The sequence below is a fragment of the Aethalodelphis obliquidens genome, unplaced genomic scaffold, assembly GCF_003676395.1.
Source record: "Aethalodelphis obliquidens isolate GAN/ISIS:26980383/991018 unplaced genomic scaffold, ASM367639v1 scaffold57, whole genome shotgun sequence".
In the NCBI taxonomy this organism is placed as follows: Eukaryota; Metazoa; Chordata; class Mammalia; order Artiodactyla; family Delphinidae; genus Aethalodelphis; species Aethalodelphis obliquidens.
This window is the reverse complement of record NW_020838001.1, coordinates 9634072-9651049: the sequence shown is the minus strand read 5'-3', so window position 1 is coordinate 9651049 and position 16978 is coordinate 9634072. Positions and strand designations below refer to the sequence as shown.

Below are 16978 nucleotides of genomic sequence, written 5' to 3'. Positions count from 1 at the left end.
GCCCAGGACCCACTGGGCCCCTCATCTCTTTTTATGAACCCAAGTAGGCCAAGGTTGAATTTCACAACACACACAATTACAGGCTGAGCTAGCGTCAGCTTGATCTTTGGCGCCACCTACAGATCAAACTGCATTTCGCTTTGCTACAGCACTAAGACACAGATCTCCTACGTGCATTTACAGAGAAATTACTATGGGGCCGGGGCAGCACCGCAGAACCCCACACCATAACCTGTCTGTGGAAGACCATAAAAATGGAGTGCCCCTCTTACACCATTCTACAGACGAGCTTGCCTTTTTATTATAAGACAACAGATAAAAGGAACCACACAAAAAACGCAGAAGGCGAATACTCATAAACCACCACCCAGGTTAAGAAATAGAACTTTTCCGGCCGCCCCAGACCCTCCAGGTACCCCGCCATCACCTTCACCTTTCCCGCTCTACAGATGAGCGTAGTATTAGTTTTTCCATGCGGTCTAATTAGTTTCATAATGCCATCGGAGATGGACTGGTTTTAGAACTGGAATCCATCGCGAAGAAACCATCCCTATTGGAGGGAGCAGTGCTCGGTGGACGCCCCCCACCTTGGAACCGAGACAACCTGCTTAGACGATTCTTGGAGGGAAGACAGGGACACGGATGGGGGAGGGTCTCCACAGCGTTGCCTTGGCGCCTGCCTGCCCTCAGGCCGCGGTGACTGGGGCCATGGCCTCGCTGGAGCAGGTGTCCCCTCAGCTGGTGACTCAAGTCTGGCTCGAAGGCCTGAGTGCAGAGGGCCGGGCAGGGGCGCGTGTCTGGCATTCCGGACGGCTGCCCACCCTCTCCGGCGGAACTAGAGGCACTGGCTGGGCTCCAGGGACGTCTCGAGCTGCCCCACGGAGACCAGGGTGCCCAGCTGCCCCGAGGCACCGCTCTCGGGCGGGAAGGTGACCAAGCCCGAGCTCTTGTTCTCACTGTGGTCACTGTGCTGCTTCTTGTGGCACCGCAGAGAGTCGCCCCTGACAAAGGAGGCGCCGCAGGTCTCGCAGCGGAAGGCCCGCTGGGTCACTATCTGGGCCACGTGCTGCCCACCACCGCTCTCTCGGGGCCCCTCCCTGCCCGGCGGGGCCCGGTTCTCTGTTTTGGCCTCGTCCCTGTGCACCTTGTCGATGTGCTTGGCCAGGCTGCTGGGCCGCTTGGTGTCGAAGCTGCAGAAGTCGCACTTGAAGGGGCGGTCCTTGCAGTGGACCCGGCTGTGCACGCGCAGGGCGGCGGCGCTGGAACAGGAGTAGCTGCACTCGGGGCACTTCTCGGGGTGGTCGGCCTGGTGGAGCCGGCTGTGCTCCAGGAGGTCGGCCCGGTCCCGGCCCTGGAAGGCGCAGTGCAGGCACTTGAAGGTGTGCTTGATGCGGATGTGCGACTTGAGGTTCGCCTTCATGGTGCAGCGGACGTCACAGAACTCGCACTTGAAAGGCTTCTCCCCCGAGTGCACGATCATGTGCCTTTTCAAGTCCGAGCTGATTTTGAACTTGGCGCTACAGAGCCAGCACTGGAAGGGGGTGTCCCCTAGCAACGGAAGGTGTGTTTCCATTAGAGCAGGCAGGCAACACAGAACTCCCCCCAAACACACCTCAGAACACCTGGCCGCGGAGAGGTAGCTGGGTCTTTGAACTCCAATGACTTGTCACCTCGTAACACCACCACTTACCACGTATATTAACTCGCTTAATCCTCACGACAATCCTACGTGTGGGTACTACTACCCCCATTTTAATAGATGAGGTAACGGAGGCTCAGAGAGGTCAAGTTATTTGACCATGGCCAAACAGCAGGGATTTGAATCCAGGCATCATGGCATCCAAGTCCACACTCTTCAGGACACTTCCGTTTCAGATCTAAACTCACTTAACTTGACATCCCAAATTTGGACATGGAAGGAAGAGGTGTGGTTTATGTTACACACAACTGTTCCAAATCAAGTTAAGACTTACAGATGTGCTCAGTTTAGTGTTTAACCTGTATTTTTACATCAGTTAACTGGCTTGTGTTATTAAAGTTTTGTAGTTTCACGATGGCAGAATGAATTTTATTTATAAAATTAACTCATGAATATGGCAGCAGGAGAAGACAAATCATGAAATGCCATAGCCTCCTCGGTACTCCCTGGAGGCACTGCTAAGGGTTTAGTTCTTTTGGAGGTTGTTACTTTAAATATCATTGTCAGTTGACTGTATGAAAAGATGAGATTCTTACTTATCCTACATAACCATCCTTTCCCCAAACTTCTCCTGCATTGTTGGTTGTGATTTTGACTCTTCTAGCCTTACTTTCTAAAATGAGTAATAGCTTCAACTTTTAGTCCATCAGCTTGAGAGGTTTAAGGATTCCTTTCTCTTTGTCACACTACCTTCTCCCTGCTTGAGAAATAGATTTTTACATTTAAGTTCGGTTTGCATTCTGACTTAATTCCCATGCTTTAACTAGTTGCTTTAAACTTTAGACACAAACCACAAGTAATGTATATCATGACTGGGTATGTGACGTTCATCTGAGCCAAATTCTGCACTGGGATTACGTCCACTTCCTTATAGTGGATAAACGTCCACTTCCACCTGGGCCAGTTGATCATGTGGCTAGTATCAAGTTCACCTCGGTTCTCTTTTTACATTGAAGTATTTTGATTTACAATATTATCTTAGGTTCAAATATACAGCATAGTGATTCAATATTTTTATAGATTATACTCCATTTAAAGTTATTACAAAATAATGGCTATATTTCCTCATGCTGGACAGTACATCCTTGTTGCTTATTTTATACATAGTAGTCTGTATCTCTTAATCCCATACCCCTATCTTGCCCTTCCCTTGATTCTCTTTTCTTACATGCTCACTTGGGGGTCACATTTTATCCTGCTTCTTGGCTTGTGCATTGAGGGAAAAAAGAATCTCACCATCATCTCAAAAGCCATCCAGTCTCTTAATTATGTAACATTTTACATGGAATTTCTTATGGATTTTGAGTTTCTGATTTGCTGAATTTCCTCTTAACTTTCCATATAAGTATCATCCTGATATTTCCCTTTATTACAACCCCAGTCAGCTTCATTCAGATCTTCACATATCAAATATCTCATGCCAAATTTTGTTTCCTCCCTTGTTTTGCTAGAGTTTATCTTCCAGTAACTTCCACTAGCCTGGTGGCTGTGAGTGAAGTCTCAAGTCCTTGTGCATTGTTGTCTAGTCTACGTTCACACTTGAGATAGTTTGGCTGGGTATAGAAGTCTACATACCAAATCATTTCTTAATTTTGTGGGCACTGTTCCACTATCTCCGAGAAGCCAATATTACTGAAAAGTCTTTCTAGGTATGGATCTCTCCAGCCATTCCCTTTGTCCTGTGTGGCTTCTTGTAAGCCCTTTCATCTCTCATGGCCCCCGAGAATTGAAAAATTTTTCTCATTTGATTTTCTCACTTCTCTTTTCTTCCTAGACCTAGTCAGAAACCAGACTTCTATCTTCTTATCATTAGTTCTCCAACTTTTTTCCTGGTCTCTGGAAAGTTTAACTTTATAGCCAGCAACCCTAGTTTCAATTCATACCTCTTTTTTCTGACTACCTTTGCTCATAAAACTCTTCTTGGATGCAACATTTCTGCCGGTGGGTAGATACCAAAGAAAACTGAAAAATTCTTGTAAGTTACCCAAGTACTCTGTTATCTCCAGAATTTGTTATTTGTTAGATTTGGCACATTTCATACCACTCATTTTCTGCAGATGATGAGATAATCCACAGCTGACATTTTACAGTTAGGAAGAGTAGACTGGTTTAAGGATTAGACACAGGCGTCATGGGTTTTACCTGTTACTGGATAGTTCAGACCATTTTGCTAACAGGCTTCAGCTTCTCCTCTGAACTCTGACCTTTGCAGCCTACACACCAGTTCCAAGTCCAGAACGCTCAACGCAGACAGAAATTGGCTGGAAAGACTGGCTCCCAACACTATAGCTACCTCCCATTTGTCTGCTGGGACACAGTGTTCTTTACTCAATTTTAGATGTCAGTATATGCCTGTCTGCTTGCCATTTTCCATGAATTCACTGGAAATTCTCATTTTACGACTCTCCTTATGAGCCTCCCCATGCCCATTTTTCTGGGCCATGTGGGGTTGGTTGGTTCTATCTTGTTATTTCAACAGGGTCTCACAAAGAAGGGAAGGAAAAGCTTTTCTGCAAAGTCTAACTTCTAGATCTAGAAGTCTGTGACTTGCAGTTACATCCAGGTGATTTTGCTGCACATTTCTGAATTAAGCCACGCAATCAGAGTTTCAGTTAAATGACAGAAACACCTAGTTTATACATCAGACTTTTATTGAGATACATCCTTTGCTTCCTGACTGCTGAATTGGATTATCATCCCCAGTGGTATTCTATGTAGTCAAGTTAGAGAACCCAGCTGTCAGACTTTCATGTTTTACTGAAAGCTGCTGCCCCGGTAGAAGAAATCACAAACTTCACCATCAACAGAGAAGCTCCAAACTTCTTTACTTACACCCTGAAGTCATTTAAGTTGCTTGTGCTTTAACTAAATGAACGCTAAGGAATTAGAGAACAAGGGAGGCACCGAGGTTTCGAGGTGTGGGACGTACCTGTGTGGGACCGGAGGTGTACGGTGAGCTGGCTGGAGTTGCGGCTGGCGTAGGGGCAGAGCTGGCACTTGTACGGCCGCTCGTCGGAATGTATCCGCAGGTGCTTCTTGAGGCTGCTGCTGTCCACGGCAGCGTAGTCACACAGGTGACACTTGTGGGGCTTCACGCTGGTGTGGCACCGCATGTGCATAGTCAGGTTGTCCTTCCGGCTGAAGCACTTGTCACAGAACTCACACTTGTGGGGTTTGTCTCCTTCAAACACATAAGAAGAGTCAGGGTTTTAAGGGTTTTCTCTACCAAGATGACTGCAAAGAGATGTGACCAAGGTGGTAGCCTGAGCATAGGGGTCTGCTTCTTCCTTCTCACCAAATACCCAGAGATAGGAAGACGCTGAGGTCTAGATTAGCACATTGGAACAGAGATAATATCAGACTGAGAGAAAATCATAGGCCAAACCTTGTTTGGGAAAACGAGAGTGGTCATAGAAGTACTCAAGATCAGAGGGGGCAGGTGGAAGGGCATTAGAACAGCTTTCTGGCTCACTAGTTGATAAAACACACGGAGAATGGTCAGGTTGACCCTTCCCTTACTTGTACTAAACCACAAGCAGCAATGGTCTCTACCTCCTCCCAGGCTGTTAGGAAGTGAGCGTGCTTAGGCTGGAGAAACAATGTTAAAGGCCCCAAGTACCTAGAGGTACCCTGGAGAGCAGAGAACCCCAAGCCCAGAACATTGCCACCACATAACCACTCCAGACTGATCATATCCAAATAAAAGTCTACCCAATAACCAAATGCTTGGGGAAAGCCAGAACAGAAAGACATGCCTAATTCAAGAACCTGAAGTTAGAGAAAATAATTATTTCAACACTAAAAACAGACATGGATTTTTTTTTTTTAATTAAAAAAATTTTTTTGGCCGCACCACCCAGCTTGCGGGATCTTAGCTCCCCAACCAGGGATCGAACCCGGGCCCTCAGCAGTGAAAGTGTCACATCCTAACCACTGTACCTCCAGGGAATTCCCCAGACATGTGTCTTAAGACGGCTTACCTAGAGCCATGGTGGTACAGTGTCAGAAGCCTAGGAATGACGAGATCTTAAAGCTTTCAGAAAAAAAAAAAAAAAAAAATGCCCAGATGAGCACACAACTCCTCAGACAACACTGGATGGTAGCAAGATGGGAACAGTATCTGCAAAGTTCCACAGAAATGATATCCTGTACTTGAACTAGCATTCCATGGGAAGAAAAAATAAAGCCAGTTGACAGATGACGCAGGCTATCACACTTGAACCGTGTACGTCAGAACAACAAAAAGGTAAGTGGATAAGATGTGGGCTTTAAGTAATGAAATGGAAAGTACTGCTTCCAAACCACGGAAGACAGCCAATCATAAAAAAAAACGGGATACAGGGCTTCCCAGGTGGCGCAGTGGTTGAGAGTCTGCCTGCCGATGCAGGGGACATGGGTTCGTGCCCCGGTCCGGGAAGATCCCACATGCCGCGGAGCGGCTGGGCCCGTGAGCCATGGCCGCTGAGCCTGCGCGTCTGGAGCCCGTGCTCCGCAATGGGAGAGGCCACAACAGTGAGAGGCCCGCGTACTGAGAAAAAAAAAAAAAAAGGGATACAACAGAACACAAAATGAGGTAAAAATCAAACTAAACATCACTTAGTACAAGAAACAAATGGATTAAATTTCCTATTAAAAATGTCAATTACATTAAAAAAATCAGCTTAATGCTCTTAAGATACCCAAATAAAAATGGCAGAGAAGTAGAAAATGATAGAAAAATACTCTAGGAAAATGCTAAAAGACATCAGAAATATCAATATTAGGCAAAACAAATCATGGTGAAAGCCACTAAACATTTTATACTGAGGAGACAGAACTCACTAAGTAGATGTGAATCAGACTTATGAATCTAACACGGTTTCACAAAAGGTTTTTCAAAGAAAAGCTTGCAAATTGTAGGATATGTTTTAAAACAACTTTTGCTCAAGAATCAAAATCCAATTACAAACTCCCAAGAGATGAACAGGGGGAGCTCCATGTATCAAAGCCCATAGCCTAGTCACTTTCCAGAAGAATGTCTGTGAACTTCAGGTCATTTTAAATAAAAGGCTGAAAGCAAGCGAACCATTTGCAACTCAAGAAACTAGAAGAAATGAACAGCACCTGATCAATAAAAACAAAAAATGGCTGTTAAAAGGGGAAGGTTTGCTCAAAGAAAAGGTACCAATAGGCCAGGGTTTTCAATCCCGCCACTACAACCATTTGGGGCCAGGTGATTCTTTGCTGTGCCCTGTCCCGTGCACTTAAGATGTTTAGCAGCATTCTCTGACCCTTTCCACTAGATGCCAGTAGCACCTTCCTCCCCAGTTCTGAGAGTCAAAAATGTCTTCAGATATTACCAACTGTCCTGGGGGGAGGGGGACAAAATTGTACCTGGCTGAGAACCATTTTAATAGACATTGGAAAGGAGAAGTGGACAAGAAATAGACAAACTCAATCATGATTATTAAGCAGGCCTTTACCCCAATCAGTTTAGAAGACTCAATAAAATGGTGATCGTCCAGGAAGATATAAAATTACAGTCTGAATCAAGAAAGAAAATGGAGCAATAACATTTAGAAAAACTGCTATGTCAGAGATGTACCCCAAGGTAAATTGTTTATTGTTCAAATAGTCACTGTCGTTCCCAGGAGAATTATGCTGCATGGTCCCACCACTGCAGGCTTGGACATGTGACTGGCTCTGCCCAATGGAAGAGGAGCAAAATTGATGAGTCACTGTTAGGCAAATGCTTTTAAGAGCCAGTGCCTTGGGAATTCCCTGGTGGTCTAATGGTTAGGACTCCCGCTCGATCCCTGGTACAGGAACTAAGATCCTGCAAGCCACTCGGTGTGGCCAAAACAAAACAAAACAAAAACAAACAACAAAAAACAGCCAGTGTCTGGTTGGCTACACTCGCTTCTCTTGCCCAAGATGACCTGTAACATTCCAGATCAGGTTTTTTTTTTTTTTTTAAGTATAGTTGATGTACAATATTCTATATTTCAGGTGTACAACAGTGATTCACAATTTTAAAGGTTATATTCCACTTATAGTTATTATAAAATATTGGCTTGCTTTATTCCCTGTGAAGAGCAGGGTTTCTTTTTTTTTTTTTTTTTAATGAATTTACTTTATTTATTTATTTTTGGCTCTGTTGGGTCTTCGTTGCTGCGTGCGGGCTTTCTCTAGTTGCGGCGAGCGAGGGCTACTCTTCATTGCAGTGTGCGGGCTTCTCATTGCAGTGGCTTCTCTCGTTGTGGAGCATGGGCTCTAGGTGTGTGGGCTTCAGTAGCTGCAGCAATGTGGGCTCAGGAGTTGTGGCTCACAGGCTCTAGAGCACAGGCTCAGTAGTTGTGGCGTATGGGCTTAGTTGCTCCACGGCATGTGGGATCTTCCTGGAGCAGGGATCGAACCTGTGTTCCCTCCACTGGCAGGCGGATTCTCAACCAGAGCAGGGGTTCTTATTTTGGGCCTCATGGATACAATTTAGGGGATCCAAGACCTTGCATGAGAAAGGATTAAATTTTTATCTCCATTACCTCTAACTGGAATTTAGCATTTCCTCCAATTATGGATGTAGTCAATAAACCATAACAATGGTACCCGAGACCTCCATTAATAGACACGAGCCATGTTCAGACCACATTCTACTTGCTGTAGTTCTCAGTATCCTTTATGCTCATCACTACTTCACAATTAAGATAGTAGACCAGCCACTGGATCTGAAAATTAACTGCAGAGCTTCAGTGCTCCTGTGCCAGCGAATCATCTGGGGGTGAGGTCTCATTAAAATGCAGATTTTTTCACAGCTTTGAGATATAATTGATACATGAAATTGTGTAGGTTTAAGGTATACGATGTGATGGTTTAATACATGTATATCATGAGAAATGATGACCACAATAAGGTTACTTAACACCTCGATCACCTCAGTTACCATTTAGTGGTGAGAACATTTCAGATCCATTCGTAGCAACTTTCAAGTATATAACACAGAACTGTTAACTACAGTCACTATGCTGTACATTTGATCCCTAGGACTCATTCCTCTAATAACTACAAGTCTGTACCCTTTGACCAACATCTCCCCATTTCTCAAGCTGAGCTCATAGAAACAAAGTAAAATGCAGTTTCAGATTCAGTGGGCCTGGGTGGGGACTAAGATTCTGTGTTTCTAACGAGCTCCCAGGTGGTGGTGACCTTTCTGGTCTGTACCACACTTCAGAAAAGCGAGGGTTTAGTGTATTAAAATACCACACGATGAACAGTTTGACAGCCAACTGTACTTAAATATAGTTTAATGTGCTTTTATTATGTTTAAATACATATACATATGTTCCCGTATCTCTTCCCTCTCACGGTCTTAATTTAGAACTTTCCAGCTAGCCGACTGAGGAAATACAGCACTCGTTTCTTTTGGACTTTACTCCTTGTGGGCTTTTCATGTGAATATTGGCACTTCTACGTCTTAAGTGACTGCTTGTTCAAGTCCTTTTCCGTTGGACTGATCTTTGATTTGTAGGCATCCTGTGTGTTCTGAAGATGAACTCTGCCCCACATTGCACATTTCTTGTAGGACACTTGTCTTAACTCCTTAATCGTATCTTATTGTAAGCTTTAACTTTAGTCATATTTAATCTGCCTTCTTTGTGGTCTTTGCTAATTGTTTTTGCCTGTCTATCTCCCCCCATAAATTTGTCCTCCTATATTTGCCAGTAAGTCATATACTTTAATATTTAACTTATTTAGTATATTTGAAATCTGAATGGCAAATTTCCCTATTAAAAATGTCAATTATATTTTTAAAAAAGTCTGCTGTAAACCAAACTATGCTAGTTGGCTTCAGAACAAGTGCTTGTGGGACGACTGCACTGAAAACTGGGTGCTTTTCTTATGCTGCACCATTTTGACTTGAAAGAACTGAAGAACCATGATTATTTTCAGATTTGGTATTTGGCCGATGTTTTCTAAAATATGAACTAACTGAGACTGTCGTGTCAAGGAACGTTACTGATGATACTGTGAGGTTAACTTTTGGATTCTAAAAGAAAAGTTCGGATTTCAGAACATATATCCCCATTACCCTGGGCCCGCAGCATCCTAGTTCTTAGATACTTCTGATGAGATTGGTAATATTAAATGTGATTTTCTCCTATGTTACAATGAAATGGGTCAACATTTGGAACAATTATACAAGTTAGTAAAACTTACATTTTCCCAGACGTCCAGTGTATGTCAAATCAAGCCTGGGTAGGAGCCATTCAAAGTGGAAAACAAACTAATGAATGGATTTTAACTTAACAGTTTGAAAAATTTATGGATATGACTGCAAATTCTATACAGCAACTAGTCTTTAACGAACTATCATTTGTTGTATTTTGGTGTAGTATTATCTGAAAAGGTTATCAAAATACTCCTCTAGGGCTTCCCTGGTGGCGCAGTGGTTGAGAGTCCGCCTGCCGATGCAGGGGACACGGGTTCGTGCCCCGGTCCGGGAAGATCCCACATGCCGCGGAGCGGCTGGGCCCGTGAGCCATGGCCGCTGAGCCTGCGCGTCTGGAGCCTGTGCTCCGCAACGGGAGAGGCCACAACAGTGAGAGGCCCGCGTACCGCAAAAAACAAAAAAAAACCTCCTCCATTTCCAGTTACATTATATGAGAGGCCAGATTTTCTTCATATCCTCCAAAGGAACACATGGCAATAGACTGTATACTCAAATAGAGGGATGAGAATCCAGCTATTAAGACAGGTGTGCAAATGTGTATACAATGTTACTTATCACAGTTTTGGAAAATAGTTACTTTTCATAGAAGTGTTTATATATAATGAGCTTACTGTTTTTTAAAAATAATTTACTTTTTTTTTGGCCACGTGGTACAGCATGTGGGATCTTAGTTCCCTGACCAGGGACTGAACCCGCACTCCCTGCACTGGAAGCGTGGAGTCTTAACCACTGGACCATCAGGGAAGTCGTCTACTGTTATTTTTAAATGAATAATGTTTTAAAGTTTTCGTTCTAACTTTTAATGCAGTAACTGTCGATAAAAAAAAACCACTTTGGGGATCTTCAGTTTTGAAGCGTAAAAGATCTCAAGCAGTGGCTGGGAAACCAATGTTCTACCCATTTGGCCAAGGTCCTTAAGTGATGAGCCACACATACACTGCCATCCTTGCCTCCCACTAACAGCTGGGGCAGAGATGGCATTGGGTCTATGTAAGTTCTTTTTCTTGGTAATAGAACCTTCTCTTTGTAGCTGGGCACTTGCCACACAGATTGAAGATTTCAAGCTCCCGGCCCTCATTTCCACAGCTAAGAGTGGCCATGTGACTAAGTTCTGGCCAAATGGGCGTCAATTCAGATGATGTGTGTAACTTCTAGGATGTGCCTTTAAGGTGCAGTAAGCCACCTCAGACCACACCAATGAGAGCTACATCACTGGGATATCAAAGCAACAAAAGAAGAGACCGAGTCCCTGAAACCATGGGGCCCGGCCACCTTGCCTGGACTGTCACAGGACTGAAATACTTTGCTTTTATGCAACCTTTAGTTGCTTACTCACTATTCCATGAGTCATAAGGGATACTACTTCTGGGTCATGCCCAGAGGGATAGATGCTGTGAGCCCCCCAGGCCCCACTCCTATCTTCCACTGGGTAAGAGATTCAGAGAAGTAGAGCAACTGCCTTGGATCCAGAGAAGCAGCTCAAGTGTATACCTACCAGAGAAGCACGGGTCTGCCCTACATATGCATCCCTGACTCAGTGAACCCCACCAAGGACAGGGCCTTGCCTTATACTTTCTGTATCCCCATCATGCTCTGTATCACCTCGATAAAACATCAATCCAGCCCCTGCCTAGCTCTCTAGGTCCACCTGGTGCTGTTGACATTGGGGCCTGACAGTTCTTTGTAGGGCCTGTCCTGTGCATTGCAGGATTTCGGCAGCACCTCTGGCCCCCACCCACTAGATGGCAGTAGCACCGCCCCAATGGAGGATTGCTCAGTTATCCTCAGGGCAGAGTCACCCACTTTGAAGTTGCCTAGCCAGGCCACCCTGCTGGGGAGGAAGGGGGGGTCATCTTTGTTCAAATGGCTCCCACAGTCTGCGTGCTCTCACCGGCATCATCCTGGCAACCTTGCCTTTCAAGGCTTCACTAGGAGGCCTTTCACGATCCACCCTTCGCAGGCAAAGTTGACCCTTTGTTCTCTAGTTTCCATAGCACGACGCCCATTTCCAGTACAGACTGGTTGTCCAGAAAGCTGTCTTCTTAATGATGGAGCTTCAGGGTTTTAGCTGGGCGTATGGCTGCCCTTCTTGAAGCCATTTTCCAGCCCCCCTCCGTGCCTGATGTGGCCACGACTGAGTCTGCTCATTATACCGCTAAGTCACAGGGGATGCTGCTTCTGGGGCATGACCTGAGGGAAGGCACGCTGTGAGCCCTTCCTCCTGCTTCTTTTTTCCACTGGTTGAGAGACTGAGTTCTAGAGCAGCTGCCTTGGACCAGGAGACGAAGCTGTATGTTTAGGCTGCCAGCTATTCCACCAGCTGTGGACTATTTACTTCTTAAATTGTACTTGAGAGAAATAAATCTGATTGTGTTTCAGTCACTTAGTTTGGTTTCTCTGAGAGCAAAGACATCAGTATCCCAACTCATACAGGCTACTATAGAGTCTACACTAGAGACCAGAGGTTGGCAAAGTTTATGGAAAGAACCAGAGAGTATAATACATCTTAGGCTTTGTGCAACATGCAATCCCCAGCAACTACTCAATAACCCCACTGTAGGGCCAGAAAAGTTATTTTTCATAAAATTGTTAATATGTAATGGGCTTACTGTTACATTATTGGTAACAAAGCAGCCACAGATAACAGTTAGACAAATGGACACGATAACAGGCCGTACGCAGTGTGCAGAACGTGGTTCGTGATCACGCATTCCTTTGCTCCAGCACGTATGGTTTCTCTGTATTCTTAGCAGCTGGTTGCTCTGAAGGCACCTTCGAGAAGCAACTTCACTGCTCTTATCTAAGGTTCCTATGGCCACAGGGCCTCTGTGTCCCCCTCCCCTGCCTCTCCCCGCCTCCCCAACTTCACCTCACACCCATCCTGCTTCTGCTCCCTCCAAGCCTTTGCACTGCGGTTCCCTCTGCCTGGAACCCTTCCTTCTCCTCATCTGGTTACTCAGCCATCTTTCTGTTTTTCTCTTTTTTCTTTTCACCATGCAGCATGCAGGATCTAATTCCTGGACCAGGGATAGAACCTGCGCCCCCTGCAGTGGAAGCACAGAGTCTTAACCACTGGACCGCCCGGCAAGTCCCTTAGCCATCTCTCAAGTTTAACTTGAGAGTCTCTTCCTCCGAAAAGCCTGTCATGACCAGCCTGGATCAAATCCCCTACTACAGTCCTGGTACTTTTCCCCTTGCCTGTTAGTTACCATTATTGCCTTCGTGACTTTTTAGGTCCCAGACCCTCCCACTAGACTAAGTTTCATGAGGCAGAGAGACTGTTTCTGTCCTGCTTGCCACTATACGCCCAGCACTTCGTTCATATCCACATCCTTGGGTTTTTTTAACACTCAAGTTTTGAACAAATGAATGGATACCTACCAGTGTGGATTCTTAGATGGCGGTCCAAATCTTTCATGCCATGAACAGTTTTGAAGTGGCAACCTAGAAAAGAAAAACAGGTTCCCTTAATATAAATAACCTCAAAGAGGAAAGCTACTAGGAATCTGAAATTCTGGCAAGTCACGTGCTGAGTCAGTGAGCGAACGGATGCTAAGCTCCTGTGACCGAGCCCCGTACAGAGAAGGGTTCAGTGCCTCGAGTTTACTCTTACCTGGATAGCAGCAGTTGAAGGTCCTCTCCCCAAGGGTTGCTGTTTGTTCCTTTGACTCAGAGGGAAGAGCTGTGACAGGGGCTTTCTGGGTATCACTGCTATCAGCGGAGGGACAAGTTGGTTTTGGAACATCATTATCTAGTTCTGAAGCTGAAATTGAGACAATAAGAAGTGTTACTTAATTTCTCAAATATGAGCACCACGGTAAGTGTTATAGCAGGTTTGGGCTTATTTCACCTACCACCCCCCGCACCCCACAAAAAAAACAGAAACAAAACCCCAAACATCACAAGTTAGAAGCCATGCACACTCTGGTCTTAATAATCCTCTTCCTCTTTACCAATTTCCAGGAAGTACCGGGGACAAAGGAACACGGTATCGTGACAGGGACCCAACTGCCAAGATCCAGACTGCAAAACTTTGCAGCAGTGCTTCTCGAACAACGTGGGGAAGACCTGGTACATAGAATAATTTCCAATCCGTCAGACCAGTATTTTTTGTTGTTGTTGCTGTACACGGGCCCCTCACTGCTGTGGCCTCTCCCGTTGCGGAGCACAGGCTCCGGACGCGCAGGCTCAGCGGCCATGGCTCACGGGCCCAGCTGCTCCGCGGCACGTGGGATCTTCCCGGACCGGGGCATGAACCTGTGTCCCCTGCATCGGCAGGCGGACTCTCAACCACTGCGCCACCAGGGAAGCCCAGACCAGTATTTTTTTATAAAATAAAGACAAATTATGAGAAAAGTGGAATAAGACAAAAGCCCAAACATTATTAGATATGACAGAAAGGTGGATGTCGAGCTGTCTTTAAGTGCTTACTCTCCACTTCCGAATTTATTTTGACCTAACTCAGTAACAGGTCACAGACCACACTTCAAGTGCCACTGCTTTCCAGGACAAAATGCCACTGTTTCAACTTGAAAGATGGAGGAGGAGAAAGAAAAATCAGAGACTAAACGATTTGAGATGGTCTGTAGTATCAGGACCTTTTTGGATCCCGATTTAAACATATTGTAAAAGCCATTTAAGACCATGGGAAGTGCAAACACTAACTGAAAGTTTGATAAGGGAATTTTTTTTAATAAAGGTGTGAAGATGAAATTAAAGTTCTAAAAAGCATTCTAATAGTTTACAAATGGCTGTTTATAAATTGCATATGTCTGATGTGATTCAAAATAATCCAGGGAGGGGAATGGCTGCACAGAAGAAACAAGATTGGCCACTGTAACTAGTTGTTGAAACTGAGCATCTAGTCCACGAAGTTCACTGTATCATTCTCTCTGTTAGTAAGGCTAAGCTAGGTGAAACTGCTGTTTCTGTGGGCCAAAATGATCGGATAATTTCATAGGGTTCAATCTAATGTGCAGGTTTAAAAATTTCTATAACAAAGCCTAAGTACTCCTAGAAGATTGTAAAGTGATTTCTCTCCAAGTAGATTTAAGACCAAAGTAAAAAGAGGTGCTGTCAATATCTTAAGGTTTTTTTTTTTTTTTTTTTTTGCGGTACACAGGCCTCTCACTGTTGTGGCCTCTCCCGTTGCGGAGCACAATCTTAAGTCTTAAAGAATATATTAACTAGTTTATGAATTACAGGCCAAGGTCAGGGACTTTTGGCCCCAGTTATAGAAGGTGGATTCCATCTTTCTTGCTAGGTTTGTTAAGGTAAACCTTCTTACCATGAGAAGCTGTAGAACACACTGATAAGGGCTTCAGTTCCAAGCATAGGGTTTGCTTAGCCACGTGCTAGCTGTGTGACTATGGGCAACTTAAGTAAACTGAGGCTCAGAAAGGTTATCTGTAAAAAGGTATCACTGACCTGCCTCAGAGTTAAGAGATGAACAATGTAAATTCTTGGTACAGCGCCCGGCCTCCACTGAGTCAATGCTATTACAGGGCTTCAGGTAAAGGACTGCAGCTATCACATCCAAGTAGCTGTGGTGCTTGAAGCCCCTTGACAGGGTCTGAACAACTGACCTAGTCCCATAGCTTTCAACTGGGGGCCATTTTGCAATACCTGGGGACGTTTTTGATTGTCATGATCATGTGCACACGTTTGCGATAGTGGCACCTAGTGGGCAGAGGCCAGGGACGTTGCTAAACATCCTATGATGCACAGGACGGCCTCCACACCCACATCAGAATCACCTGAATTGCGGCTTAAATGTAGTTTCCAAAGCCTCATCCAGACTTAACTGGGGGTGGGCCCAGGAACCTGCATTTTTAAAGCACTCCAAGTGATATCCTCATACTGCTCTTTAAGCCTTTGCTACTCAAACGGTGGTCCTCAGAGCACTAACATCAGCGTGACCTGAGAGCTTGTTAGAAATGCAGAACCTCAGGTCCCAGGCCTACAGAATCTGCACTTTAACAAGATCCCCAGGTGACGCCTATGCTCATTAAAGTGGCAGAAGTGTAACTCCAAGCCAGCACTACTCAAAAAACCTGTGCATCACAATCACCTGGAGGGCTTGTTAAGGTACAGGTGGCTTGGGCTCCGCCTCTGCAGTTCCTGACTCAGTAGGTCTGGAGTGGGGCTGGCAATGCTTCATTTCTAACAAGCTCCCAGCTGATGCTGTTGGTCTGGGGACCACATTTTGAGAATTTCTGCTCTTCCAGAAGAGATACCGGCTCGGAAGAGATGCTGCTCAAGGCCGCAGGGCTAGATGGTTTCAGCCAATTAGAACCCACACTCGCCAGATGTGAAGTCCATCGCTCTGCCCCTCAGAGGAAGACACAAAACCTAGCATTGTTCAGCAATTCACATGTTAAAGAAAGCCATTAAACTATTGAGGGTTTTTAATCCCACAGAAACCAAGGAAGACTGAAAAGCTGAAATCCAAGTGAGAGGCTGTAAAGCACAATGATTTAGCAAACTGACTGGGAAGCCAGGTGATAAGTTCCAAATTTCAATTCTATCCTTTACTGGCTGTGTGACCGAGTAAGTTACTCAACTTCCCTGTTCCTCAGTTTCCACATATGTAAAGTGAGGATTATGGCCCCCATCTCACAGGTTTAGATGAAGGTTAAGTTCTTTAATGTATATACGTAAAAGAACCTTATACATAAGTCAGCATTGTATAAACGTAACTGGTTTTATTCACTGATGTGTACACACACGAGCCACCGGATTCTCAGGGAGTGGAAAACACACTGAGCAATGCAAGTTTGAGGGCTTGAAGGTAGAAGGGAGATGGATGGGTTAAAGCTATCAGAAAACTGTGCCCAAGGCTATAAAGGGTCACTATGGCAGAGGCATGCAGAGCTTCTAAAGGCGCCTTCCTCCTTCAATTTTAAGCATCCAGGAAAGCAAGGAAGGTCAGAAGCCTTCTCTCCTGAGAAAGGGCAGAGGCCCTTCTAGTCTGAAAGATGGGGTTGGGGCCACATCTGACAGAACTCAGTTTAGCACTGCGGCCATTTTAACCCTTTGTTGATGTTCCTTTGGTAAGGTTGTTATCCTGCCCC

General features: G+C 45.1%; 1 protein-coding gene across 2 annotated transcripts in view; it reads right to left on the bottom strand.

Annotated features, from left to right (window-relative positions):
* Positions 1–279: 279 nt before the first annotated feature.
* Positions 280–16978, bottom strand: part of ZFP64 (ZFP64 zinc finger protein) — a 78087-nt gene continuing 61388 nt past the window's right edge. For both annotated transcript variants that reach the window (XM_027086967.1, XM_027086968.1), the window contains 4 exons: positions 13519–13668; positions 13287–13349; positions 4629–4880; positions 280–1548 (listed from right to left, as the gene is read on the bottom strand). In XM_027086967.1, the coding sequence (XP_026942768.1) occupies positions 836–1548; positions 4629–4880; positions 13287–13349; positions 13519–13668 (1178 nt within the window). In that variant the 3' untranslated portion in view covers positions 280–835. The remainder of the gene's footprint in view (positions 1549–4628; positions 4881–13286; positions 13350–13518; positions 13669–16978) is intronic.